Genomic DNA, 24720 nt, shown 5'->3' with positions numbered 1-24720 from the left:
TTGTTTCTATTATGCTGATGAGGGCTGTCTTCATAGGCCATCTTCAAAAAGTTCCACAGGATGAAATAGCGTGCCGATGTCCCGAAGATTCCACATAAGATAACAAGCTCAACAAAGATGATACCTTGCAGTGGAGCGAGCGATACTCCCCTTCAGTCATTCCCTACCCGATACAGTGGTTTAATATACAACTTGGAGCTAAATATCTAGCCCCTCGATGAATCCTAATTGATGGAAATACATACAGCGTAATATCTATCGTATTGCAGTAAGGAGTAAGCACCCGCAAGTTGGGGGCATTCCCCCGTCGGATTTGAATGGAGTCATCCCGGCTTCATCCCACATTCCCCGATCCATCGCCGGGAATAAGCCCAACTATATCTCGGTTTTCTTCCCAGACATAGCCGAAGACCAGTAGAGACAAATCATATCATCTTAACGATCGAATTCGTCTCCTCAGTTAACACATAACACCCTTACATAGCCCCCACCGAGCCCCCACAGAATACACGGACTCAAGATACCTAGTTATCACAGCACAATCACCATCACGGCACAATCATCGTCACAGTACATCATCGTCACAGCACAATCATCATCAGTTTCACACAAGCCTGTCCATTTCAAATCTACTTGCCAAAAAAGAACCCAAGCTAAAAACACTCACACAAATCACAAAAAAAAGTCTCAAAATAAAGACCGCCCCATCCTCACTCCCCTAAAAAGCTTCCTTCCTACCAAGCTACTCCCCTTCCCTCCCCCAGCGCCAGAATGAAAATGAACCCCCTTCCCTTTTTCGCGCCAAAAGAAAAAAGCTGCAACTCTCTCGCCGCTTCGGAAAAAAAAAACAGATATATATATGAGCGTTGTGTGTGAACGTGTTGATGTGTGTGTGTGTAAATGTGCGCATATATATCTGAGGGCAAAAGAGTAAATGCGTTTTGCTATGCGAGCAAATAAAACACCATGCCGGCCATAAGATCACCCAACGTATAAAGCCCCCTCCATCCGATACGCACCGACATTCCAAATCGTTGAAACCCAAAACCCTCTTCCTCATCATCATCATCATTCAAGCATATCCCCCCTCCAATCGGCCCATCCTGGGGCCACACCTCGTTATAAATTGCTGACAGCCCCCAAACTTTCTCCTCACCGTCGTACCCTCAAGGGTGCCGGCAGCAAATCCAGCGGCGGCTCAGCAGGCTCGCTTATGCTCCTCTGCCTCTCCGTCCTATCATCCCTGTCGTCTCCGTCTCCAGAGCTGACACTGTCATCCACCTCCACGGGACTGCTTTCGTCCTCCTCGCTGCTATCGCTCTCTTCTTCCTCGAACACGATTTGTCGCATGACAGTCTTTTCAAAAAGGTCAATCACCATTCTACGGACGCCGAGTCGGTAGTGATTCCACTCCATCAGCCCCATGACCGTCTTGAAGAATTCTGCGCTGCGGAAAGCCATTGGCTTGCGAGCTTTAATCTTTTGCAGTTCGGTGACTGCTTTCCGGTATAAGACAGTGTTTCCAAGGTCTACTATAAGCTCGAGTATGCGCTCGCTGATGGCACTGTCGTTAAGAAGGGGTGGCATTTCCGACAACTCCAACGGTGGCCGAGCGGGTCTAGGCGGAGGCTGCTCTTTTATGGTGCATTGTGACTCTGGCAGTGTAATAGAAGCAGCTGTCTCGTGATGCCACGGCGATAGTGAAAACAGCGTTGACAGGTTGGACGGAATGCAGAAGCCAAGGGAATTACCCATGAGCGTAGTATTCGCATCCCATCCATGTTCTGACAGGATTTCCAGACCATGTGTCGATCGAGAAATGAGACCGAGAACGAAAAAGGCGGTTCCACGGAGACTCATTACCTCGTGCTGTGTTGCGATTTTGATAATCTGCTCAACCATATCGGTAGACTCCAGGAATGGTGCACCAAGCTCCATGGATCCCACGTTGCCAACAGCCCAAAGGCAGCCCTTCACTTTGGTAATCAGCTCAGGGTCCTCAGATTGCATGCCATGTTCACGAATTGTGTTGGCAAACTCCTCAAAATGGCCCTTATCACTGAGCAACCTGCAACCCTCTTGGGTTCTCGTCAGCTCCCTGTAGAAGTGGGGTGGTATATGGCTATCGTGATAATCGGTTTCCGCCTCATGTTCCTCAAACACGCTCAGGCGATGATGTTGTTCGTCCGTATCCGTTAGAAATGCCTTGGCCAAGCTAGCCTCGATAAGGCCGACATAAGAATCATTTCTTCCCAAAAACCAATCGTCCATCTCGTTGCTGATATAATCAAGTCCATCTAAATAGTGATAACCGATGGATGTGGATAGGAATCGTAGCAAGAGAGGCGCTCCAATTTCGCCAAGATGATCCAGGGCCGGGCGACATTCGACAATGTACGCCAAGTAAGCCTTTCTGTTGCAGGCCTTTTCCAGTATCTTGACCGCAGTAGAGCAAACTTCAATCTCTGGATCGTATAGCTGGGTGACTAATAGTTGGATGGCCCATTTCGAGTCGCTCATTTCGCCCCGGCCATCAATAGACGGCACCCTCCTAAGAGTGCATTTTCGAAGGGTATTTGTGGCGTGTATTCGGATCTCTTTCGTACCCGCCGTCAGCGCTTTGGAAAGCAAGATGCGGTGGTGGCCCTGGAGGCTGTAGTCAAAACTAGAAAGGAGGAGCTTGACAAGATCAGGGCGCGTGGTCAGCTCATAAATATGGTACATCATGTTGAACATGCGCCATCTCTCCAGCATAGCCAACCCCTTTGGATCGCCAGTAAGCACTCCGAGCATCGGAAAGTAACCAGCGCAGAGGGTATCCGTCAGCCTGTCCTTAGAAAACATGGGATACTGTGCGGTTAATCCACTGGTCTGTCGCCCAAACGTCAGCATAAAAACTTTAAAGTGGCCTTATTTAGATGAAGCTCACCGGATCACACTGAGCCAGGCATTCCGCAATCTGCCTCAGCAGCTTGCTATCTGCCAAGAATCTGACTCCCTCTGGTGATTGTAGCAGGGAGTGTACCAGAGCACATCCAGCCCTGACATACTTTTGTGCGTTTCGTGTATTTCGGACGTCAGCAAACTTGTACTTGAACGGCCTGTAAAAGCTCATGATTCTCTTCATAAACTTGGAGGCTTTGATAGCCTCTTCAAGTCTCTTGCCGACTTGCAGAGGGCCGTCAATAACCTTGATGATATTCTCCCAATTCCATTTGGAATAGTTGGAGCTGTTGAGCACACCAGTGTCGATGAGAAGCTGCCGGAATGTGGCATCATCAAATGCCACCGTAGAACCCGCCTTGCGTTGGTCATCAAGGAGGGCCAAATCATTCATGCTATCGCTCGATGGTAGAATGCCAGCCAATGAATCGGCCGGCGCACTCCGGTATAATGTGCGGTTGATGCTGCTCATCTGGTATACAATGCCCGACGCAATGTAGGACTGGTGGTCACCAAACTTGGCCGCCGCGGAAAAGAGTTCTGGCAAGAGTTGTATCTCTGCGCTCCACGAGGGAGGAAGCAGTCTTGCCGCCAGCTTCAGCGCCTCGCCGATCAACAGTGTCGTCTTGCGCTTAAGCATGGTGTCGTTCTCGGAGCGCGCAACATGGAGCAGAGTCTGAATAAGTCCGGATCTGATGAGAACCGCCAAGATGAGCGCTGTATAGTGGTCCACAAAGTTTTGCTCTCCCATATCCTCTTCTAGATACCCTCTATCTTTACTCTCAGCTTTCAAGTGCAGGCTGTTCACCCTTCCGTAGGTTGTCAGCCTGCGTCCTGCCAAAAAGGACACGGCCCAGGCAGGGGGTTTAATGCGAAGGAGTGAAAAGAGCAAGTCCAAAATCGTTTCTCGGACGGCAGGGTTGGGAAGAGATACACTCATAATAAGAGACCGAATAGACCGAAAGTCGTACATGCAGAGAGTCATAAGGCCAGACCATGATCGCATAGCAACGGAGATGGCTTTGCAGTTCTGCTTCAGCACGACTTCGCTGCCAGCAAGCTGGCTTGTAAAGACGTTAAAGACCACATCGAGGCCATATCCCGGTTGGATGTATTTTCGTCTATGAGGCGTGTCTAGGAGATAGAGGAAGGCAGCCGTCAGACTCTCGGGGGCCTTGTAAGTTCCCTCAGATAGAGCCTCAGAGAGCGGACCAAGACCACCTGACGCCAGGATCAGACGAGGATCTCGCACCATAATCTCCGCTAGGGTTTCGATGCAGATTGGCCGTAGGCGATCTGTATTTTGTTCAGTGGGCTGGGCTGATCCAGACCGATCATCACCGTACTCGGCTACGGCCACAATGGTCCGTACAACGGCTCGAGAGATCTCTTTAACTCCGTCCTTAACGTCAAGAAATGCTCGGACAAACTTGAGAGCCTGCTCTCTTTCGACATCTGCCTTTCGATAGTTGTTCAATGATCTAAAAGCACGTTAGCTTGATTGCTACCAAATACCTAATATCCCGGAAGGCCTACCGTATAACTAAAAAGTCTGTATTCAAGCTCCTAATCTTCTTAAGAGAGTTTCGATCCGAAATCGCATATCTTGTCGCGCGATAGCCAGCCGCGACAACCTCCCTGCTTTCGCTGAGGAGCATCATCTGCATGCGGAGGCCAAAGACTGACCACACCAGGTCGTATTTAAGGGTGGGATATCTCTTGAACAGGTCGACCAGAAGATTCGCCCGAGTCACATAGTAGTCGGGAGTCATCCCCCCAACTTCCAGCGCTTGGAGGAGCTCGGCAAGGGTAAATGTTGGATTCTCGGTAGATTCTTCGACATCTGAGCCGGGGCCCGATCGGATGCTATGCGGTGAGCGATGGAGAGCAACATCTTGCTGGGCTCTGGTCCTGGGAGGCGTGCTAGGCGGAGCCGCTCTGGTGGCCTGGGCATCCGAGATCTGCTGCTTCAGCACCTTGATGCGCGAATGGCTGGCGGTCAGCTCCGCCTCGACTCTCTGGCGCTGCTCCTTTGTCTGCTTGGGCTTCTTGAGGTTGAGTGCCTCGAGCATGTTTTCGCTGCCCTCCTTGATCTTCATTTCTCTGCTGAGCTTGTCCCGCAACGCCGAGAGATTCTGCTCGGCAATCTCGCCATCCTCGACCTTGTCCACGAAGCTGTTTGGGTATACAGGCCCTGCGTCGGTCCGGCTGCCTGAGCGGATGGGGATCATCTGGCTGCGCAGCTCGGAGCTGAAGCTGCCGGGGCCGGCGCCAGGATTGAGACTGCTGGCTCGCGGAGCATACGAGGCGGCCGAAGCCGATAGGTTCCTGGAAGCCCCGCCATTGGGAATCTGCAGCCCAGTGCCCTCGCGATCGATGCTGGTCCGGCCGATGGTCTGCACGTCGGACCGCTCGAGGCTCTGCGAGGGCCGGCCGGACGTGGCAAACCCCTTCTGGCTGGACGAGGAGCTGGCCAGCATGGCGACGGCGACGCCCACCGAGGGGGGGGAGGGACTATGCCCTCAGCATTCGTATGTTTATCCGGCCAGGAGTGTTAGCGACTCTGGTTCGGGGGTTTCGTCTCGCTCGCGCTGTGTCCAGGCAGTGTCGTAGAGAAGTGAGATTCGGATTGTCGACTCGTCCAGCTCGAAGCACATGAAACCGGACGGGCAGCTGTGCTTATTGGCGGACCTGTGACAGAATGGAACGCTGTGTAGATCGCAGATCTGAGCGGTGGAAACTTGGCGCGGCGGAAGGACAAGCTAAAGGCCCAAACCAAGGCCGAGCGAAAATCTGAGCACAGCGAATTGCGCAGATTCGACGGGCGCGGCTGTGAAGCTGGTCAAGACATGCGAGGGGACGAGGCTGAGCCCGCGACACAGCGAATCAAGCAAGACGCAGAGGATGGACTGAAATGAAGCGTTACCAGCCGTCAGGATTTCAAAAGGCCGGGCTGAAAGCATCCATGCATGGCTGGTGAATGAAGGTTTGGTGGCTGTACTGTACTGTAGCAGCAGAGCTGTGGCACAGCAGTACATGCACTGTAGGCCATTTCACCAGCAAAGAGCAGGTACCTGTCTATTTCTACTGTGCGACATCTACCCTATTGTCGGCGATATATGAACTCGGCTCTTTCAAATGCCATGAACAGAGTGCAGAAAGAAGAGGAAGAGTATTGCCATTTACCGATAATAGCAATGCTAATTCTCTTAGGCCTGTATCAATGCAACTTAATCTAAAACCCGTCCGTGGTAACGTCAACGACCACACGTCGGGGCGCAATAGCCCGATCGCATGATGGCATCAAGCTGTGGCTGATGGGTCTTCAGCGATCTGCACCGTAACAACGACCCCGATATCCATGATTTCCCACTTGGTTTAAGACCCATCTGATGAAATCACAAGAGAGGCAAACTTACCAAGGACTAACAGCTCACAACTCACTACGACTAATTCACATTAGTCCTTGCTTATCTTAATTGAGATTCCCCAGCATCTTAGATAGCCATCCATATCTACATACAACCCCAATACCCTCATTCGATTCGGCATCAAATATGCTTCCATCAGGTCATCTCACGAACCCCTAAAATACATCCCCTTCCCACCAGCTGCACCACCAACATCAAAGTACCTCCATAAAAACATCGGCCCATCTCCTCAGCACCAAAAATCCCGGATCCCGACCCAAGCTTTCCATCAGGATCCAGCTGCCCTGGGGCCTCCGGGGCTCCGCGTCTGGGATTCGGCGGGCTCCGGGCCTCTTTGTGTCGCAACCCCACCAGCCATACATTGGAGACTTTGCAATTGTCTTTGCTGCTCATCAGCTCGTGCTGCAACGCGCCATGGCCCGAAGGCTTGCCCTTTTTGCCGCTGATGCCGCTTGCGGGAAAGTCGAGCCGGTGCTATGCATGGTCGATCGGGACTTGTTTGCTTATTGTGCAAAGTCAATGTGAGGCGATGTCCGATAGCTATCTTGCGCGTGTCAGATAGGAAAGTGGATATGGAATCATCTCATGCTGTCCTCCGGATGCACATGTAACCAACGGGCATGTGCTATATATAATCCAGGCCTCGCTCCTTGTAGATCAACCTTGCATCCATCTTTTCTCTAGCTTCATTGCTGAGTGTGTTGATAGTTGACATCTTGGTTTGTTTGTTCGCCGCTTTCATCTCCGTGACACCTCCGTTACCGGTTCTCTCTCTCTCCATTGAGATCTCCTCCCGAGTAAATCACCAGCTTCAACTTCACACAAAACAGCTCAATTCATCTCATCATCATGGCTACTGCTCACGTCTCCGCCGCCCGCTACGGCAAGGACAACGTCCGCGTGCTCAAGACCGACCGCGACGCCGCCACCGGCATCCACACCGTCACCGAAATGACCGTCAGCTGCCTCCTCGAGGGCGACATCGACGTCTCCTACACAAAGGGCGACAACAGCGTCGTCGTCGCCACCGACTCCATCAAGAACACAATCTTCATCACCGCCAAGCTGAACCCCGTCAACCCCCCGGAGCTCTTCGCCGCCATCCTCGGCTCCCACTTCATCGACACCTACAGCCACATCCACGCCGCAAACGTCAAGGTAATCACGCACCGCTGGACGCGCATGGAGGTTCGTGGGAAGCCGCATCCTCACAGCTTCTTGCGCGACGGCCAGGAGACGCGCAATGTTGAGGCCCGCATTAGTCGCAAGGGCGGCATCGTCATCAATAGCGGCATTGAGGGCCTGACTGTGCTCAAGAGCACTGGCTCGGCATTCCACGGCTTCGTGCGGGACGAGTACACCACTCTGGGCGAGACCTGGGATCGCATCTTGTCCACCGACGTTGATGCCACCTGGAAGTGGAAGACCTTTGCAGATGTTGCCGCCGTGCGGGAGGCAGTCCCCAAGTTTAATCCGGCGTGGGAGCAAGCCCGCGAGATTACCCTGACGAGATTCGCCGAGGATGAGAGCGCCAGTGTGCAGAACACCATGTATAAGATGTGCGAGCAGATTCTGGGAGCCGTACCAGAGACGGAGCTGGTCACCTACTCGCTGCCCAACAAGCACTTTTTCGAGCTCGGTAAGTTTCTCACTGATATAGCATATATACAAGAAATCGCAATTGCTAATGAAACCTTACAGATTTGAGCTGGCACAAGGGCATCAAGAACACCGGCAAGGATGCCGAGGTCTACGTCCCCCAGTCAAACCCCAACGGCCTCATCAAATGCGAGGTTGCCCGCGGCGCTGCTCCCAGCCGCGACTCACACTTGTAAAATAATCCAAAAAATTCAGAAAAAAAGAGATATCAATTACATGTTTAAATAGGTACATGATGGCGCCTTGGGTTGCGTCAATGTTGGATCAAGGACATTAGATGGGTGGATTATCATCATAGTCATGAACGGCTACTGCGACAAAGTGCGCAGATAGCTTGGTTATAGCGTTTTGTTTTGAATTGGATTACATTTAATAAGTATCGTCTTGTAGCTGCATCGTATTTCAAATCTGCTGCGTGATATGTGTTTGTTTTGTATATGTACTTTACAATTTTCTCCCTCAAGCTCAACCCTCTAGTTTTCAATGAGATCGTCTTCATCCCACATCCTTCATCCCAGAGTCGTCAAACACACAAAACGTATAATACAAGTAGCAACAACCAATCTTTACAAGATTATCGTCATAATCATCATCATTTCTCCCTTCTCCCACCTCATCCTCATAACCTATCCTTATCCGTGTTCCGTATCGCCTCCACCATCTTATCCCACCCCTCCGACCCCACAGCCTTTCCTCCAAATCGTATCACATTCTGCTTATACGGATGTGCCTCGCCCTCAAACGCCTTGAGTCTCGCCAATCTCTTATCCCGCAGCCTGTTCTTGGGCAGCATGCCGCTAACAGCTTTTCTCAGCACCTCGCTGCCACCGTGCTTCTCCATGAGCACATCCATTGTCACAGTCCGGAGGCTACCCGGCCGTGTGTTGTGTCTGTAGTAGTTTTTGCGCCATTTCTTGTTGCCGGTGGTGTGTAGAGCGGCGCAATTCGTCACCACGACGTAGTCGCCGCAGTCGGTTGAAGGGTCAAAGGTGGGCTTGTGCTTGCCCATGAGCAGGACGGCAATTCGGGACGCCAGGCGGCCGAGAGAAGGAGGAGTGACGTTGGGTTGGGTGGAAAGAGTCGGGTGAGGGGTCGAGGCGGAAACCTGGTGCCATACTCGAGAGTAGGCGAGCCTTGTCTGTGGGAGCAATCGTTAGAAGAAGAACTTCGCATATTTGGGTAGCTGGCTGTAGAAGCTGGAAAGGCTTACCAGGCCGACGGTCTGCGACATCTTGTCTAGCTTGAAGGTCCAAGTCTCTGCAAGAACTTAGGCCTCGAGGCGATAAGCACCGGTGAGAATGTCACCGTGAATGGACGCTTCACCAACCTACAAAGCGGGCAGTATCACGAACCTCGACCCTCGAAAGTTTGCATATCCAAATGCTGACTCATCCTATCGCGCCCAAGTCACATGACCTCCTTCCCGTTATCGCTCCTTGGATAAGCCAAAATTTCCCATCCAGAAGCTCTGCTTGCGGCTCCACCCTCCGGACGGGACCGTGTAATCCCGGCGTTATGGCATCACTGCAGTGGATTTCAAAGCACTGGAGTGCAAATACTCGGACATTCACCTTGAAATAAATGGCGCTTAGGAACGCTGCGTCTTCCAAGATTCTGGCAGCTTCATTTGGCCTCTTTGCTGGCTATTCAGCGTACCGATATAGAGCTTCTCATTCTGCCAGCCCTACTAGTAGCGCTCCGACACCCGGTACGTATTGGCCACTTTGGCGAGCTTCAACTCCAGCTTCGACTCAAGCTGGGTTTACAACTGCCCCGCGTCTTGACTGACAGCTTCATCAACCAACCAGGCAACATGGCTGTCAAGCACAGCTTCCAGGTATGGCTTCTGCCTTGACTTTAGAAAGAATCTTGTTCTTTTTCTTTCTTTTCTTTTCGAAACAAAGAAAAAAGAAACGTGCACAGTCCATGGAGCGTTTGAGAGGCTGATGAAACACTGGGCAAACAGACCCTCTTCGCCGTCCCGCTATCCTGCGACGGCTGCGTCAAGTCCGTTTCAGACTCTCTCTACAAACTCGATGGCATCACCAAGGTCGAGGGAAACCTCAAGGACCAGCTGGTATCAGTCGAGGGATCTGGTGAGCATGGCATCATGAGCATGCCACTTCACGGCATCATCTCTACACATCTGCTAACGCATCGGGCCATGCCGCAGTCGCACCATCGGCCATCGTCGAGGCCATCCAAGCTACGGGGAGAGACGCCATCCTTCGCGGATCCGGCGCTTCCAACAGTACGTTTCAAAAATCTTGACTGCTGAGCCTAAGCTTCCATGATTTTGCCATGATAGTGTGCCCCCTTTTCCATGGGGGGTGTACCTTTCATGTTTCGTCAATGCCAATCGATTGGCCTAAGAAACAGGTGGCTAACACGGACATTGTTTATTCAGGCGCCGCCGTGAGCATCCTGGAGACGTTCGCTGACCAAGCGGAGCACGTCGAGGATGATACCAGCCGGGAAGTAAGAGGCCTCGCTAGAATGGTGCAAGTTAGCCCTGACCGGACATTGATCGATCTCACAATAAGGGGCGTTGCTCCCGGCACCTATCGGGCAACCATTCGTGAGTTTGGAGATCTCAAGGACGGCGCTGAATCAACTGGCCCAATCTGGTCTGGGGGCGAGAAGGAGGAGCCCAAGGGATCTCTGGGGATTGTTCAGGTATCCAAGGACGGCCGCGGATCTGCATTTGTGGACCACGCCTTTCAGATCTGGGAAGTCATTGGCCATGCCATGGTTCTCACCAGACAGGATGAGACTCAGCCGCTCAAGAACGACGACAACACTGTAGTCGGCGTCATTGCGCGAAGCGCGGGTATGTGGGATAATGACAAGACCGTCTGCTCCTGCACGGGCAAGACGCTGTGGGAAGAGAGAGAGGATGAGGTCAAGAAGGGAATGCTGTAACACGATACAACAACACAGCCAACCTATTTTGGATAAACAAGTAAAATGAATGAATGAGCAAAGCGATTTTTTCTGCCGCCAAGCTTTCTAGGCTCTCCCTCTGCTTCTTCTTCCTTTGTTCTTTTAAGCTTATCTCACAATCTCCTACAAATCTCATCAATTCATAACACTAGGAGGTTGTATAAGCCGGCACCTGAGAGTTGAAACTACCCGAGCTATCTTCCTTACGATAGCGGGGCGTTATCGCAAGAGCTCATTTGGCAGTTTCATGCTGGGCAGGGATTCAGAAACAGCGTATTGCTAACCTGTAACGGCGGAAACCACGGGGGGGATCGACATCGTCAACCCCAAGGCGGGAATGCCGAAGCACGGTCCTCAAGTTCAATCTCACTGAAACAGCTTCAGTTCATGCGTGGTGTCTCCCGCGGCGTCTTGTAAATGTACAGAGTATCTGTACGCATGACATCTCATGCTAGGCGTATAGTAGAATGCCAAGGGCCAAAGCGCAAGGCCGATCGAATGCTTACACTCAAGTGACAAGTATTCTCCAGACCTCGGGCGATACGAATGTGCGTGCGTCGAGAAGTGTCAAGGCGCTTTATCAGCTTGTTGTGAAACGGCTATCAAAGGCAATGAGGTCATGTCCCGACACGCGGGGTTGACAGCTAGATACTGCAACTCTTGGGGTAGCTGGATGTGATAAACATAAACGCCAAGATTGTGACAATGACCACCCCGTGTCTTGTCCTCAGCAGATGATCGGATGATAAAGCTTTGACGGTGGCACCACTGGCTGGGAATCTCTTTTCGAATATTCCACGTCTTGTCCGCCTTAAATCCACCCCCTTTCTATTGCACCACCCTTTTGCAAGTGCTGCAAGGCTGTTGGCCCGATCCTGAGGCCGCTCTCGCAAAGCTCTCATCGTCACATTGGACAGCGGGCGAGGAATAGTGATATCAGTGTTTTAGCTTGCTGTGCTGAAAGACCTATTAGGTCCGTGGCCTAGTTGCAGCATCTTCGGCGCGTACAGAGCTAATAAGAACGATTTCACGGACCAAGAGTGTGGGAAAATGCTGTGATGGATTTCGCTAGCTGGCATGAAGCATCGGCTCTCACATCAGGAGAGCGAGCAGAGTATTAGTGCTCGTGGGCATAGAAATAGCATAGCTCAAGAGAACTTTGTCCAAGGATGACGCGAAGCAACGCCAGGTGTAGGCCAATAGGTACGTGAGGGGGGTCTAACGAGGTTATCTCGCATTTCGCTCGGCCAACTGTTGCCGCCCGCTGCATCGCAGGATGACCGACAGGACGACGCCAAGTGGCCGTGATGCATGGCATTAGTGGTGATGAAAGCATGGAATGTCAAGGGAACCCCAGCTTTTCTACCCAGAATGAGGCACCAGATCCGCTACCCACTCATGTGCTCGCGGTGATCCGGCGGTGAAAGTTGATGATTCTATCATCTCGCCGTCGGATGCGTGGGATATATGCAACTGGTAGTTAAAAATAGCCTGGGAGATGAATAAGAGCCCATCAGTCATGACACCATCATCTGCGTCGAACGGAGAAATTCGAGCGCGAAGTAACCATCTTGTCCAATCTCATCGCGGCATTGGGTGATGAGTAGATTGGATTGAGGGAGCTAATAAGCTAGCCTGCAGATGAGCACAAGCCAACAGTATTCAGGGCGCTTAGTAGCTCTGCCTCTAGTCACTTTCACCCACGCCGCTGGCTCTCGCGGGCCATGACATCTTGTTCCTCTGACGTTGGCCAGGAAGGGAGCGCAGTGCGTTGCGTGGCTGGCAGCCCGTCGAGCATCTTTTCACTCCTCTCTGGAGGTGGCTGAACCAGGGCTGGCAGACGGCAAGGGTCAGCAAAAAGGTACGCGCCGTCGTTGGCCGCGAGCTCTGATCCCCGAGAGCCAATTAGCGGAGCTGTCAGGCACATCGATTCGGGAACTGCAACGCCGTGTGTCCCAGAATAGCACAGGTTGTTAACCTTGGGAAATTGGACCCTGTGTGCTGTGTGCTAGCTCTCTGCAGCTGCATATGAGTATGCGGCCCATCGATCGACTGCGCGGAGGAGGGACCGTGGACAGCAAGAGCGCCGAAATATGAAGCATCACATCAGCTACTTCCACGGGTGTGCCGCACTGGATGTTGAGATGTTGAGATGAATTTCAACAGGCATGAGAAGAATAAGATGCACGAGAGTTGGGTGCGTAGATAGAAAAGAGGCAATGATGACGAGCAAGATGGAAGTTGACATGATATGTATTGCATCTTATCTGGATAAGAAACGAGGCTGATTGATAAGATTGTCTGGCAACTGGTGTTGGCGTTGCTCTTGCCCTTTGAGTGTGCATGTATCTATTCCACGTTTTGAGGGCACGTGCTGGAAGGATTGAACCAACTTCATCCAACCAAGCGATCCAGCACTAACAAAACTACAACATCAAACAAAGAAACGAATCACCACAGCCAAACAGGCGACGCGGATGGGCATGATTCGACTCTCTTGCCGTATCGACACACACACCAGCTCGCGACCTACCTGATCCATCGCCGCCAAGAGCTGAGGTTGTACCTGGTAAGCAAATTGCTGGACACACAACGCTACTTTGCCGGTAACTCTGCTCCGACTTGTACGAGTAGGTAGTCTACTTTGGGCAGGGTTGGGATGATCGAGGTGCTGGAAATGGTAAGCCTTGTCGCTTGGTCCGCTGCAAGCAAGCAATAACCTCACATACAGATACAGTTACCTGTGCGCCCAAACGAGACCAAATAATCAGCCAAACACGATGGGCATCTCTAATAGGCGAAGCGTCTCCAATACGGAGCCCTCGGTAGCAGGAAAACAGACGAAAAAGCAATTGGCACACGATGGTGCAAGCCACCGATAGACCTGGCATCGACCTGCGACACAGGGAGGCAGACCCGCCACCCCTGGTTCCACGACGACCATCGACCTCTCATGTCACATTTTCACTGCACTTGCTTGTACACGTCTTCAAAGGCCAAGTCAAGGCCAATGCCGAGGCTGGGGCACAGCTTTACACTCTACTCCGTACACTCCGTTTAGGCTGGCTTGCGTACCCCCTTCCCAGATTGCCCCCTGGCACGGCGTTTGGCCGCTCACTGACCCCCTCGTGAGATTTGGAACAAAGGTGAAGCTTCACCAGCCCATGTCCAAAACCGTGGCACCCCCCCAGAGAACGGCAGGTCAGTTCCCAGTTCCACCATCCCATGCTAAGCTCCGAGTCCCAATTTTCCATTTTACTACTGCACGCCACGCCCATTGCCCCTCGTCCTCTCTCCACTCGTCACTCACTCTTTTTTGTTCAACTTCCCAGCCCAAATGCACGCTACTTGGCCCGTCACCTTGGCTTGTCGATAGCGCCGCAAAACCCGTCGTCCACCTTTGGGAACACTACAATCTTTTTTTCTGCTTTTCATCGTCAGCTCGACTTAATTCACTCATTGCTCCCGGGGTCAGGACATCTAAAAATAAAAAATTTCAATCATTCGGCCGGCCGGATTCTTCACACTGCAACACAGAGAAGATACACGCAGGGAGCGCCAAAATAATCGGGTGACATCTTACAGATCAGCACCGCTTGTACACACATACCCCACGAATTTGTTGCTCCCCTTCTGTCGACGCACAGAGCACGGAGTAGCGACTCGTATACACTCGCTCGATTTCGGGGTTTTCTAATAGCAACTCAAGTTGTCTCCGACTTGCAGAGACAATAATAGGCCTATTGACGTTTAAGCGAGGAGAAGAAAACAGTGCGTCTCGGTGGCCTGAGAAAATCTCTCCGACTGTCGATTCTGGGAGTCGATAGCTTCGAGGATTATCACGGGATCTCCCTCGGCTCGCGCCACACCTCGCCAAGGTACACCCGTCGCTCGCACAAATCTCTTGAGCCAATACCATCCAAGGGCGGGGGAACTGAACATCCCGGAACCCAAAAAGACATTGGACTCTGATCTGACAAGATAGCACGCTGCAATTAAAGCTGGCCCTTACCCCCTCCAAGTGCCGAAGCCCGATAGGCCGTGGTGTCCCTTGTCTCACTTAGGCCCCAGCTTTCTAAGGCGCCAATTCCTTTGTGGGCATTGGATATATATTCGTCTATACGCCGGTGTTCAGCCAGCCACTCTGCCACCATCAGTGTGCTCTCACATATAGATAGACACGATGTCGTTGAAACAGGTAAGAGAGGTAGTCGTTGTCGAAGATGGCGTGGCGAATGCTGATATCGTGGGCTTCTAGGAGATTGAGACCTGGGTCGCGGCCCTAGGTCGTTACGACAACAATGAATTCGACGATGCCCTTGGAGAGTTTGACAAGATTGCCGACACGAGCAAGATTCTCTTCAACATGGGTGTCATCCATGCCACTCTAGGCGAGCATGAGAAAGCAGTAGGCTGCAACTTTCTTCCCAGCAACGCTTCCATCGGTCCTGCTAACTCATGCGTTTGTGCTATCCCTAGGTCGAGTGTTACCAACGAGCCATCCGACTGGATCAGTACCTAGCTGTTGCCTACTTTCAGCAGGGCGTCTCGAATTTCTTGCTTGGCGATTTCGAAGAGGCCTTGGCCAACTTCAACGATACCCTGCTGTATCTGCGAGGTAACAGCGTGATCGACTATGCCCAACTGGGTCTTCTTTTCAAGCTATACTCGTGCGAGGTCCTATTCAACCGAGGATTATGCTACATCTACCTACAGCAGAAGGAGGCCGGTATGCAAGATTTGGCGTATGCCGTTAAGGAAAAAGTCGTCGAAGACCACAACGTCATTGACGAAGCTATTCGAGAGGAGGCCGAGGTCAGCATTATTCAACAACTTTGTGGCGGAAGAAACACTTGACTTACAGTGACGACAGGGCTATACCGTGTTTTCCATTCCTGTGGGTGTCGTCTATCGACCCAACGAAGCCAAGGTTCGCAACCTGAAGACCAAGGACTATCTTGGCAAGGCCAGATTAGTTGCAGCCTCAGACCGATCCAATGCGTTCACCGGGTTCGCCGGTTCCGAGATAAAAAATGTGAGTACTTCAAGTCCCCCGGCATGCATTTCGTTCGCTTATCTGTCTCTCCTTAGGCCAAAACAGAAGCCAAAGACGATCGACCGACCGAAAACTTGTCTTTTGCGGCGACAAACCTGGTCAAGCCAGGCATCCAATCCCGAAGACAGCAGTCTGAACCGCCGACCAACCGCAATAACTTTCCTCCCACACCTCCACCAGAGAACGACCGCCTCCCATCTCGGGGTGCTTCTGTACGGAACTCTGGAGGGAGAGCGAACGCCGCGAAGCTCAGCATCCAGACACAAGAGAGTAGCAGGAGATATGAGAAGGCTTCATCTCCACAGGACCGCGCCCCGAAACATTCGCGCTCGGTATCGGCTGCGCCTGCCAGAGGCTTCTCCACAAGAGAGCCCTCTCGGAGACAGCGGGTCATTGAAGAAGAATCTCCATACGGCGATGAATCATACGATGGGTATGGCGAGAGCTCGCGTGGAAGCAAGCAGTCTCGGTCTCGACGATATGACGATGACGACGAAGGCTCGGATTATGACTACGGGTCTTTCGACGAGGGCGAGTTCGAGATGGTATCCAACGTGCGACGTGGTCCTGGATCTGTATCTCGACCATCCCGTGCGGCTTCGCGACGACCCGACATTCGCAAGATTCGTGTCAAGGTTCATGCAGACGATGTGAGGTATATCATGATTGGTACATCGATTGAATTTTCGGACTTTGTGGATCGCATCCGGGACAAGTTTGGGCTGCGAAAGCGATTCAAGATCAAGATGAAGGACGAAGATGTGCCAGACGACATGATTACGATGGGCGACCAAGATGACTTGGACGTGGCCATCCAGAGCGCAAAGAGCCTTGCAAAGAGACAGAGGCTGGATGTTGGCAAGATGGAGGTAAGCTTGACCTTTGGAGCCTAGAGTTTGCTGCTGCCTTGAGGATTACACACCCCCATTTCCCCTTTTGGCATGCTGCGATTTGGTCAAATCAATTGGTCTAACATTCTTTCTCTTTAGGTTTGGGTCATCGAAGTTTAAAATTGGATTTCTTTTTTTTCTTCTCTTTACATATATGCACGATGCAATTATACCCTATCCGATGCTCTCGACAGAACACAACGGACTATTTTCCTAGGTCACGATACCGATTACGACACAATAGCGACAGAGCTTACCGTTTTTTTTTCTTCCTCGGTTTTTTTCAACGTTGTTGCTCTCGAGATGCTTCGATTGCAGATGCTTAGACCGACTGCGACACTGTAAAGTGCCTCTTACTTCTTTTCTTTTTCTTTCTCGTATTCTCTTTTCTATTAGTGCGCTTGTACTGGGACACATGGAATGAAGTTTTCTTGTTGTGCCGTTGTTTTTTTCTTGGCATATGATGTAGCGGGCAACCGAAGCAGAAGAAGAGCCTCACAGGAGGCAGTGTTGAGTAATGGGCCCTTGGTGGGGGGTTTCTGTTTTGGTCGTCTTTGTTCTTTCTTATATATGGATGATGTCCCTGTTGGAGATGGACCTCGTTGAGCGAGAAACATGGTTCTAGTATGGAGATGCAGAGGTTTCCTCCCATGTCTTCATATTAGGACAAGGAAAGGGGCAGTGCAAAAGATGAATGCTTGATAGAAAAAAGACGGGCTATGCGACCTTGTCTGGGGGAAGAAGCCGATGGTTGACATGTTTGGGATAGTTAGAGAGCCTTGGTTTCAGGCAACTTATGTGCAACGACTTGAATTATTTCATACTCTTGAAGCAACTCTGGACGTGTTAAGGTGTGACTCGATAACCTGGTGATGGCTATACAGTATATGTAGATTCTCAGGCTGGCATCGCCCCTGGAGGAATGATGAGGTTGATTTCAGATTCGCCAGATGCCGATAAGAGATGAACCAGGGCCCGGGAAGAAAGAAACCGAATCAGGCGGTGGATCGACACCATGCAGCATCTGACAGGGGACCAAGCAGGAACAATATCGGATATACTAGACTAAGAGCTTAGCAGAGCAAAGAGAGAAGAAGAGTCGGTAAGTAACGAAGATTTTTTTTTTGTTGAGAGGCTGTGCAAGGGTCCCATATCAAAACCTGCTTTTTTACCTAGACAAGCCGGGGTGTGGAGGATGAGCATGGGGGCGTTAGTGCTGTGGAAGCTTTTGTGGGAGTTGTCGGCTACTTTTCTTTTAGCGATGCATCGGATATAAAGCGTGGGAGATGCAGAAAGACCGTTTTGTGCGGACGATCTAGTCTACGAAGTACCGTAATTTCAATATCCAGTAGTATGGTGGTTAATTTGGTGTTTTGTCGATGGTGTTTTTACTGACCTACCTACCACGGCATAGTTGGCGATCTATCTTTTGCTCACCCCTTTTTTATCCGCGTTGGGCTGCATATGCTAAATATCGTAGTGATGTAGATATATTGTGCCTTATTTGCACTACAGCTAGAGACAGACGTTGGCGCTTATTGTGCTAGTTTGCAGATGTGCAAGATTTGGCCTTGCATGATCTGCGAGATTGGTCGGGTGTGGCTGAGATTGGCGTTTGTAGATGAGTTAAACTGGATGAGTGAGTGATTGATTGGCTGTGAGAGGATTTCTTCCTTTTCTTCGTCTTCTTTCTTTCTTCTTCTTTGTGTTTCCTTGTGTTTCCGATATGCTTCCCTTGCTGGACATGCGGTGGGAAAAAGAGAGCGAGTCCGATGAACTGTCGTATTTTGCTGCAGAATGACGAGATTTATGGAGCTTGGCCGCGAGGTCTTCTGGTGAGATCCATAGAAAAACACGTGCTGGAGTAACACCGCCAAACCAAACATATTCGATGAAGCCTCGAAACAGCGCCTTGAAGTCATACAAGCTCGATATATCGGAAGTTTATAAGCTCTCCAACTTTATTTTATAAAAACAATATGGAATATTAGATTCTTGTTATAATGAGCGATCCTCATTAACTGAGCGAGAACATTCTTCTCTTTTTGGTGGTCCCACCGTATCCTTGTCTGGTCGTCCCGCGAAAAACTGTTGGCGATGGGGCTCTTTTTAGCATGGACGTAGATAACGACAAGTTCTGTACGGAAAAGGGGGTCGATAAGGCGGACAATCCCAGAATCTCATACTTTTTCTTTCTTTTAATAATCATCTCACCGTCTTGTCAACAGCATCATAATTATCGTGCTTGAACGAGAATGATATAATCTCGGCATAGCCATTAGTGTCATCTTAGAACGACTCCATCATCTCACTATCATGAACCCTCCAAGTACAGCAGAAACCAGAACAAGCTTGCTTCATTTCTTTTTCTTTCTCTCGCCAACAAGCGAACTCTTCTACCCCTGCTTACTTCTATCCAAAAGCAGGCATCGTCTTTTCACATGTCACCGTTTAATACTAGGCCCATAACGTCGGTCCCACCGGTGATCCATTTGTTTCCGTGGCAGACGAACTCTTTCGTCCATCTCTGCTCCTATCCGACTGACTGACTCTCACACCGACCAGACCCAAGTGCCATGTACCTGTTTTCCTCCTGTCGGTACATGGCCTCGTCTCTTCGGCTGAGGCTCCGTGCAAGGTCAAGGTTCCCCCCTAGCCAATGACCAAGGGTACTGATAGTCGTAGTCATAGTCGTAGTAATGCTCCGTTGCAAGTACGAGTACGCAAAGCGGGCTGAACAAAGTGCCAACATTCGCCGTATAGACGAGGCTGCCTTGAATGGATCCCGAGTATTTAGTAAAGGAGCCTTTCCCCCATGCAGTCGGCTTGGCCCTCTTCTCTTTTTTCCCTTTTTCTTGCTGCGTTTGTCCCCCTTGCTTGAAGTCGTGATACTAGCTGTTGTTGCTTGCTTTCGTGACTGTCCACGCTCTTTTAAACAAAGCAAATCATTCGTTTATAGCCAACAAGCCACAAGGGAAACATCCGTCGATACAACTTCCAAAGCCCAAGATGAAGACTTCTGCCGTTATTGTCGCTGCTTGCGCTGCCGTCGCTGGAGCCGTGCCCACGTATCGCTTCGGTAACTGGAACTCTACCGTCGTTAACTGGAACACATCAACTCCTACCAACTGGAACTCTACTACCGGTATCAACTGGAACACGACGACCATTGTCAACTGGAACTCGACGGCCATTGCCAACGGAACTGTCGCTGTCAACACAACAGTCATCGCGGCCTCTGCTCCTTCTGCTCCTTCTACACCTTATTACCCCAACACCACTGTCAGCATCAACAACACTTGGGTGAACCAAAACGAGACTCATCTTCCCCCTGTGTTGATCCGTCGTTTCCGAGCCCTGAGAAAGTCGGTGGTCTAATGTCTTGCCTGGATACACCTAAACAAACAGTGAGTTCATCTTCTCGTGATATGGGTTTGAACCCGAAGCTGATTGATTCCCCTAGACGAAAAATGATCGATGAAATTTGAGACTACGAGATTTGGTGCTTGGTGCTTTGAAACTTCTTTTTTACGCGCCGTTGGGATATGCCGTTGACCTGATTCTTATGATTTATAATTTGCCGAGATGAAAACGCGAATGATTGGATATTTTGATGTTGATCTGATTCCCCGTTAGAATAGTTAATAATTTTAGAAATGAAAATGCTTCATGGCTGGTTGGATGCGAGTTCTGTATGGCTCATAGGTGATTTCCGTTTACATGTATGAGAGACTAACATTCTTGAGTGAAGTTATACGAATACGAATACCCATGTTGATATGAGTCAAGATTTTGATAGAGAGCAGCCATCACGAATACAATTTGGAACAAATATTCCATGTTAAATGAACTGATACACTCTTCATTAGAAACCTGCCCACTACTCCTCCTGTGTGTACATGGTGTTGCGTGAATAATCCCCCTTGACGCGTCAGAATCGCAACTCCCACGAGACTCTCTCGCAACACGAATCACCATCCCCATATCCAACTTCACAGTTCCCCAAACCAATCGTCAAACGACTGCAGAATATCATCAAGAATCCCCTCAAAGCGACGCAGCTGATAGATATTATAAGCCGACTTTCTCTCCAGCTTATAAGCCCAAAGCATCCGCTCCTCAATCATCTGCATCAAAGTCGTGCCCTCGTCCAACAAACCCTCAATTCTCTGCTCGTTTGCACCCATCTTGCCTCTCATCATGTCGTACAGCTCCTCGTCTTCTTCTTCGTCTTCTTCAAAGAGGCTGTTGATTCGTTCTTGGAACTTGTCGTAGTACTCACAGATCGCGACGCACTTCTCTAGGAGACCGCCGCATTTCTCGCGCATCGTTTCGCATTTCCCTTGGATGAGTCGGTATACTTCTCCCTTTTCGAGGAGTCGTCTCTGTAGTCCCAAGCATCGCTCATGAGATCGAATCCATTTCTCTCTGTCGAAATCGTCCGGACGAACGATGCGAATCAATTGCCGGTACAGCTCCAGAACGGGCATCACGTCGTCAAGTGTCAAGGGTCGATTGAGCTTCTTCACTTCAGCGCGGGCACGTTCAAGTTGGCCTTCAAGTCTCGCAGCTCGCATGTTTGCATAGATTGCCACCTGCTCTCTCTCTGTGGCAATGTCATCAGCATCATGATCGAGACTCTCGGTGGAGGAATCATCTTGGAGCGTTGCCTCCTCCAGAGCCATCATGTCCTCGTCCATCACGTCCTCATCCATCAAGTCCTCGTCATTGTCTGCGATTGCTTCAGTAAGAGCGACGTAGAAGAATCCCGGAGGATTTTGAAACTGATCTTCGCCTGGATTATCATTCATTCTTGCGAAACAATTGTTCGGTATGTACTTGCTTTGGTATGGTTAGAGTCCTCCCACCCTCTTGTTTGGTGGTGAGTCTGGAGCAATGCAGAAAGGCGAAGCGAAAGGGTGTGAGGTGGAAGAGGAAGAGTTGGAAACGCAAAGTTTCTAGAAGTTGCGAGATTTTCGCACCCTATTACCATTGCAACCTTTTATGCTATGCCAGTGCAGTAAGTTGAATATGCGAAAGGGGGGCTGCCAGCTGTCCATCAGTTGGTGGGAGTGGCATCGTGGATCGACGAACTCGTCTAGGGTTTCTGCAGGGGCGCCTCTATATACATCTAATGACGGAGGCAAACGCAGAGCAAAGTATTTTATACAGTTCATATTATGTTATTGTACAGTCTATCGTGTGGCGATAGTTGGAGGAGGAAGCAGTAACATCTTCACCATCGAAATGGAAGAATGCCACCTGCGGCATCCTGAGCTTATTTAGGCCTCATTGAGTTCGCCTAGAAGCCCCTTCACAACGTTCAGTCGATGTGCCCATTCATTTCGTCCCAGAAGAGCAAACATCCTGGAACTGCTCTGAGAGACAACATCCTGCCCACCGGCAGCAATCACTCGCAGCACATTGTGAATCGTGAGCTGATCGACTCCCTGCGGCTCTACTTTCGACTGTATGGCCTGCATCACCTGGCTGCAGTCACCACTCCAGGAGGATTCTTTTGAGATTGCCTCCTCGAGAGCATCGAGAACCTTGGGCTCAGGCCTTGATTTCGCGAGAGAAGGTTTGTAAACATCCAGCGGCACACGCCAAAAGAGATATGGGTGTTGTGATATCAGATCGCTCGGCGACTGAAAGCCTCCCTGTTTGGAAACAAGTGCCTTGTACACGTATTGACCCTTCTTCGTAGGATCGGTTAATGTCGGAACAAGCTCAAGCGGTAGCTGCCATGCTCTTGCCGTCAACTCCGGGCTTTCGATGCTTCCGGCTGTGATTGCTTCGACTTCGTTCAATATAGGTTGCGTCAGGTGTTGATCGATGAGCTTTGCCTCTTCGTCTGCCAACGCCGGAATAGGCTTCCAGAGCATCGCATCACGGTACCTGTTATTAAAGTATTCAAGCTTTGACAGGTTCAATTTGATACCACCCCGTGTGAATTTGAATGTCAACTATCCCATATCAGCAGTGTTTGTAGAATACTTGGGGGAGATCAAAACGTACAGCATTAGCCACATCCTCTACCGTCCGAGGCGGTTGCACGTCTCGTTTGAATGAGGATCCAAGGTTGGCCAGCCAGGACAGCAGAGCCATAGGGAACGTGCCCCCAGTCTGGTACTTGGATATGTTGACGCTATCATTTCGTTTGCTGAGCTTGCTGCCGTCTAGGTCCACTAGCAAACCAAGGTGCGCAAACGTTGGAGGCTGCCAGCCGAAGGCTTCGTACAAGGCAACATGTTTCGGTGTCGAAATAAGCCATTCCTGCGGATATCGTTAATCTCATGTAGCCATGCAAGTCGCCGAAATATGGAGTCACCTACCTCGCCGCGGATTACATGTGTAATTTTCATCAAGTGGTCATCAACTACGTTGGCCAAATGATACGTGGGAAATCCATCTGTCTTCATCAGGATGAAATCTTCCTCCATGTCCTTCTTCTGGAATCGCCCGTAAATGGCATCGTGAAGCTTGGGCCGGCCAAACTTGTCACTCTTGAAGCGAACTACATGAGACTCTCCGGCCTTTGCCCGTCGGTCTGACTCGGCGGCATCTATGGAGCGGCATGTCCCAGGGTAAATAGTTGGCTTGCCGGCCTCGTGGAGTTCACGTTTCTGAGACTCCAGTTGCTCAGGAGTGCAGAAGCAGCGATAAGCGTGATCATGGTCCAAGAGTGTTTGGACGTGCTCTTGATAAACGGGTAACCTCTCAGACTACACTCCGTTAGATGGAACAGACTGTCTGGGAGTTAGGACAACTTACTTGCCTGTATGGACCATATGGTCCACCACAGTCTGGTCCTTCATCCCATGATAGCCCTGCCCATTTAAGGTCTTTCATTAATCGCTCCTCGGCATCTATTACAAGACGGTTCTATATATAGCCTTGTTCAGCACTTAACCCTTTTCACCGAGACTGTTTCCTCCGTACCTGATCTGTATCTTCAATACGGAGGATGAAAGCTCCTCCATTTGAAGCAAGCACAGCTAGCTTACAAAAAAGCGCTGTCCTCAGAGACCCGAGATGCAGGTATCCCGTTGGAGACGGCGCAAATCGGGCGCGGATCGGGAGGTCGGCGCTTTGGCCGAGAATCGTAGGAGAATCTGAGGTAAGAGAAGCGGCATCATTGTGTTTCTTGTTCTTGTTCCTTAGGCCTTTTAGTCCCGAGCTATAAGTTCGTTTTTGAGATTGACATCTCTTCTCCTCCCCTAGGTGTTTTGAATTGGTGGTGTATAGGCCCGAGAGATTTTGTCTGTCATAACGAAGAGCTGCAGATGTGCCAAAACCCCGGCTCAGCTGGTGAGTGGAGGTGGCTATCCGTGATTCACATATTGAACGGCTGCCCAATCTCTGTAAGCTCAGCCGAAGAACGGATGAGGACATGATAAAAAGCCACAATCGTGTATGGCCTCATTCATCATATCTTGTGTGGATAATGGATGAGAGGCATCATGCGTTTACTTTGATATGTGAGGCGTATTTTTCGATGCAACGCCACATGTGGCGTCAGGTTCGGCTAGATATGGAGATTGCTGATAAGGCTGATAGATGGCGACGATAAGACAAAGAAACGGCCGTCTATCGCGGGGCGAAGTACCATCAAGTATAAGACATTCAGAGAGTAAGAGTGTAATGAAGACTGTAAATCCAGGTGGCAGCACTGATGTTGTGCCCTGATAATTGAATCGGACGCTCTAGAGGCCTCCATTATCCTGGATTAAGATTTCTGTCACAAATTATGCCTGTACTTGTGTGATACAAGCCCCGAGCTATGCACGACCAAGCA

General features: G+C 50.5%; 8 protein-coding genes across 8 annotated transcripts; 4 read left to right on the top strand and 4 right to left on the bottom strand.

The window, feature by feature from the left end:
- Nucleotides 1-1152: 1152 nt before the first annotated feature.
- M431DRAFT_97402 (hypothetical protein) lies at nucleotides 1153-5423 on the bottom strand (the record flags this gene model as incomplete). Its single annotated transcript, XM_024924933.1, has 3 exons — nucleotides 1153-2871; nucleotides 2930-4424; nucleotides 4480-5423. The coding sequence occupies 3 exons, from the start codon at nucleotides 5421-5423 to the stop codon at nucleotides 1153-1155; spliced, it is 4158 nt and encodes a 1385-aa protein (XP_024769158.1).
- A 1800-nt stretch (nucleotides 5424-7223) lies between these two features.
- Nucleotides 7224-8209, top strand: M431DRAFT_500260 (hypothetical protein; the record flags this gene model as incomplete). Its single annotated transcript, XM_024917907.1, has 2 exons — nucleotides 7224-8013; nucleotides 8076-8209. 2 exons carry the CDS (start codon nucleotides 7224-7226, stop codon nucleotides 8207-8209), a joined length of 924 nt encoding a protein of 307 aa, XP_024769157.1.
- Nucleotides 8210-8652: 443 nt separating this feature from the next.
- Nucleotides 8653-9264, bottom strand: M431DRAFT_97408 (hypothetical protein; the record flags this gene model as incomplete). Its single annotated transcript, XM_024924934.1, has 2 exons — nucleotides 8653-9171; nucleotides 9244-9264. 2 exons carry the CDS (start codon nucleotides 9262-9264, stop codon nucleotides 8653-8655), a joined length of 540 nt encoding a protein of 179 aa, XP_024769156.1.
- Nucleotides 9265-9521: 257 nt separating this feature from the next.
- On the top strand, nucleotides 9522-11230 carry M431DRAFT_512923 (hypothetical protein). Its single transcript, XM_024919932.1, has 5 exons — nucleotides 9522-9741; nucleotides 9842-9870; nucleotides 10000-10129; nucleotides 10207-10284; nucleotides 10441-11230. Exons 1-5 carry the CDS (start codon nucleotides 9615-9617, stop codon nucleotides 10953-10955), a joined length of 879 nt encoding a protein of 292 aa, XP_024769155.1. The 5' UTR covers nucleotides 9522-9614; the 3' UTR covers nucleotides 10956-11230.
- A 3929-nt stretch (nucleotides 11231-15159) lies between these two features.
- Nucleotides 15160-17042, top strand: M431DRAFT_500256 (hypothetical protein; the record flags this gene model as incomplete). Its single annotated transcript, XM_024917906.1, has 6 exons — nucleotides 15160-15174; nucleotides 15235-15384; nucleotides 15456-15791; nucleotides 15850-16011; nucleotides 16068-16901; nucleotides 17022-17042. 6 exons carry the CDS (start codon nucleotides 15160-15162, stop codon nucleotides 17040-17042), a joined length of 1518 nt encoding a protein of 505 aa, XP_024769154.1.
- Nucleotides 17043-19879: 2837 nt separating this feature from the next.
- M431DRAFT_534863 (hypothetical protein) lies at nucleotides 19880-20518 on the top strand. Its single transcript, XM_024920934.1, has 2 exons — nucleotides 19880-20329; nucleotides 20386-20518. Exon 1 carries the CDS (start codon nucleotides 19932-19934, stop codon nucleotides 20298-20300), a length of 369 nt encoding a protein of 122 aa, XP_024769153.1. The 5' UTR covers nucleotides 19880-19931; the 3' UTR covers nucleotides 20301-20329; nucleotides 20386-20518.
- Nucleotides 20519-20914: 396 nt separating this feature from the next.
- On the bottom strand, nucleotides 20915-21733 carry M431DRAFT_500254 (hypothetical protein; the record flags this gene model as incomplete). The annotated part of the gene is made up of 1 exon (XM_024917905.1): nucleotides 20915-21733. The coding sequence occupies one exon, from the start codon at nucleotides 21731-21733 to the stop codon at nucleotides 20915-20917; it is 819 nt and encodes a 272-aa protein (XP_024769152.1).
- Nucleotides 21734-22204: 471 nt separating this feature from the next.
- M431DRAFT_97561 (hypothetical protein) lies at nucleotides 22205-24317 on the bottom strand (the record flags this gene model as incomplete). The annotated part of the gene is made up of 5 exons (XM_024924947.1): nucleotides 22205-22888; nucleotides 22941-23198; nucleotides 23258-23647; nucleotides 23697-23807; nucleotides 23865-24317. 5 exons carry the CDS (start codon nucleotides 24315-24317, stop codon nucleotides 22205-22207), a joined length of 1896 nt encoding a protein of 631 aa, XP_024769151.1.
- Between the last annotated feature and the right edge of the window lie 403 nt (nucleotides 24318-24720).

This window comes from Trichoderma harzianum (genome assembly GCF_003025095.1).
Source record: "Trichoderma harzianum CBS 226.95 unplaced genomic scaffold M431scaffold_18, whole genome shotgun sequence".
Lineage (NCBI taxonomy): Eukaryota > Fungi > Ascomycota > Sordariomycetes > Hypocreales > Hypocreaceae > Trichoderma > Trichoderma harzianum.
The sequence above is the reverse complement of the archived record's forward strand: the minus strand, read 5'-3'. Positions and strand labels throughout refer to the sequence as shown.

Coding starts and splice junctions, on each gene's coding strand:
- M431DRAFT_534863 (XM_024920934.1), top strand. CDS start 19,932: ATGAAGACTTCTGCCGTTATTGTCGCTGCTTGCGCTGCCGTCGCTGGA.
- M431DRAFT_512923 (XM_024919932.1), top strand. CDS start 9,615: ATGGCGCTTAGGAACGCTGCGTCTTCCAAGATTCTGGCAGCTTCATTT. Junction 9,742..9,841: donor TAGTAGCGCTCCGACACCCG/GTACGTATTGGC, acceptor TCAACCAACCAG/GCAACATGGCTGTCAAGCAC. Junction 9,871..9,999: donor CTGTCAAGCACAGCTTCCAG/GTATGGCTTCTG, acceptor CTGGGCAAACAG/ACCCTCTTCGCCGTCCCGCT.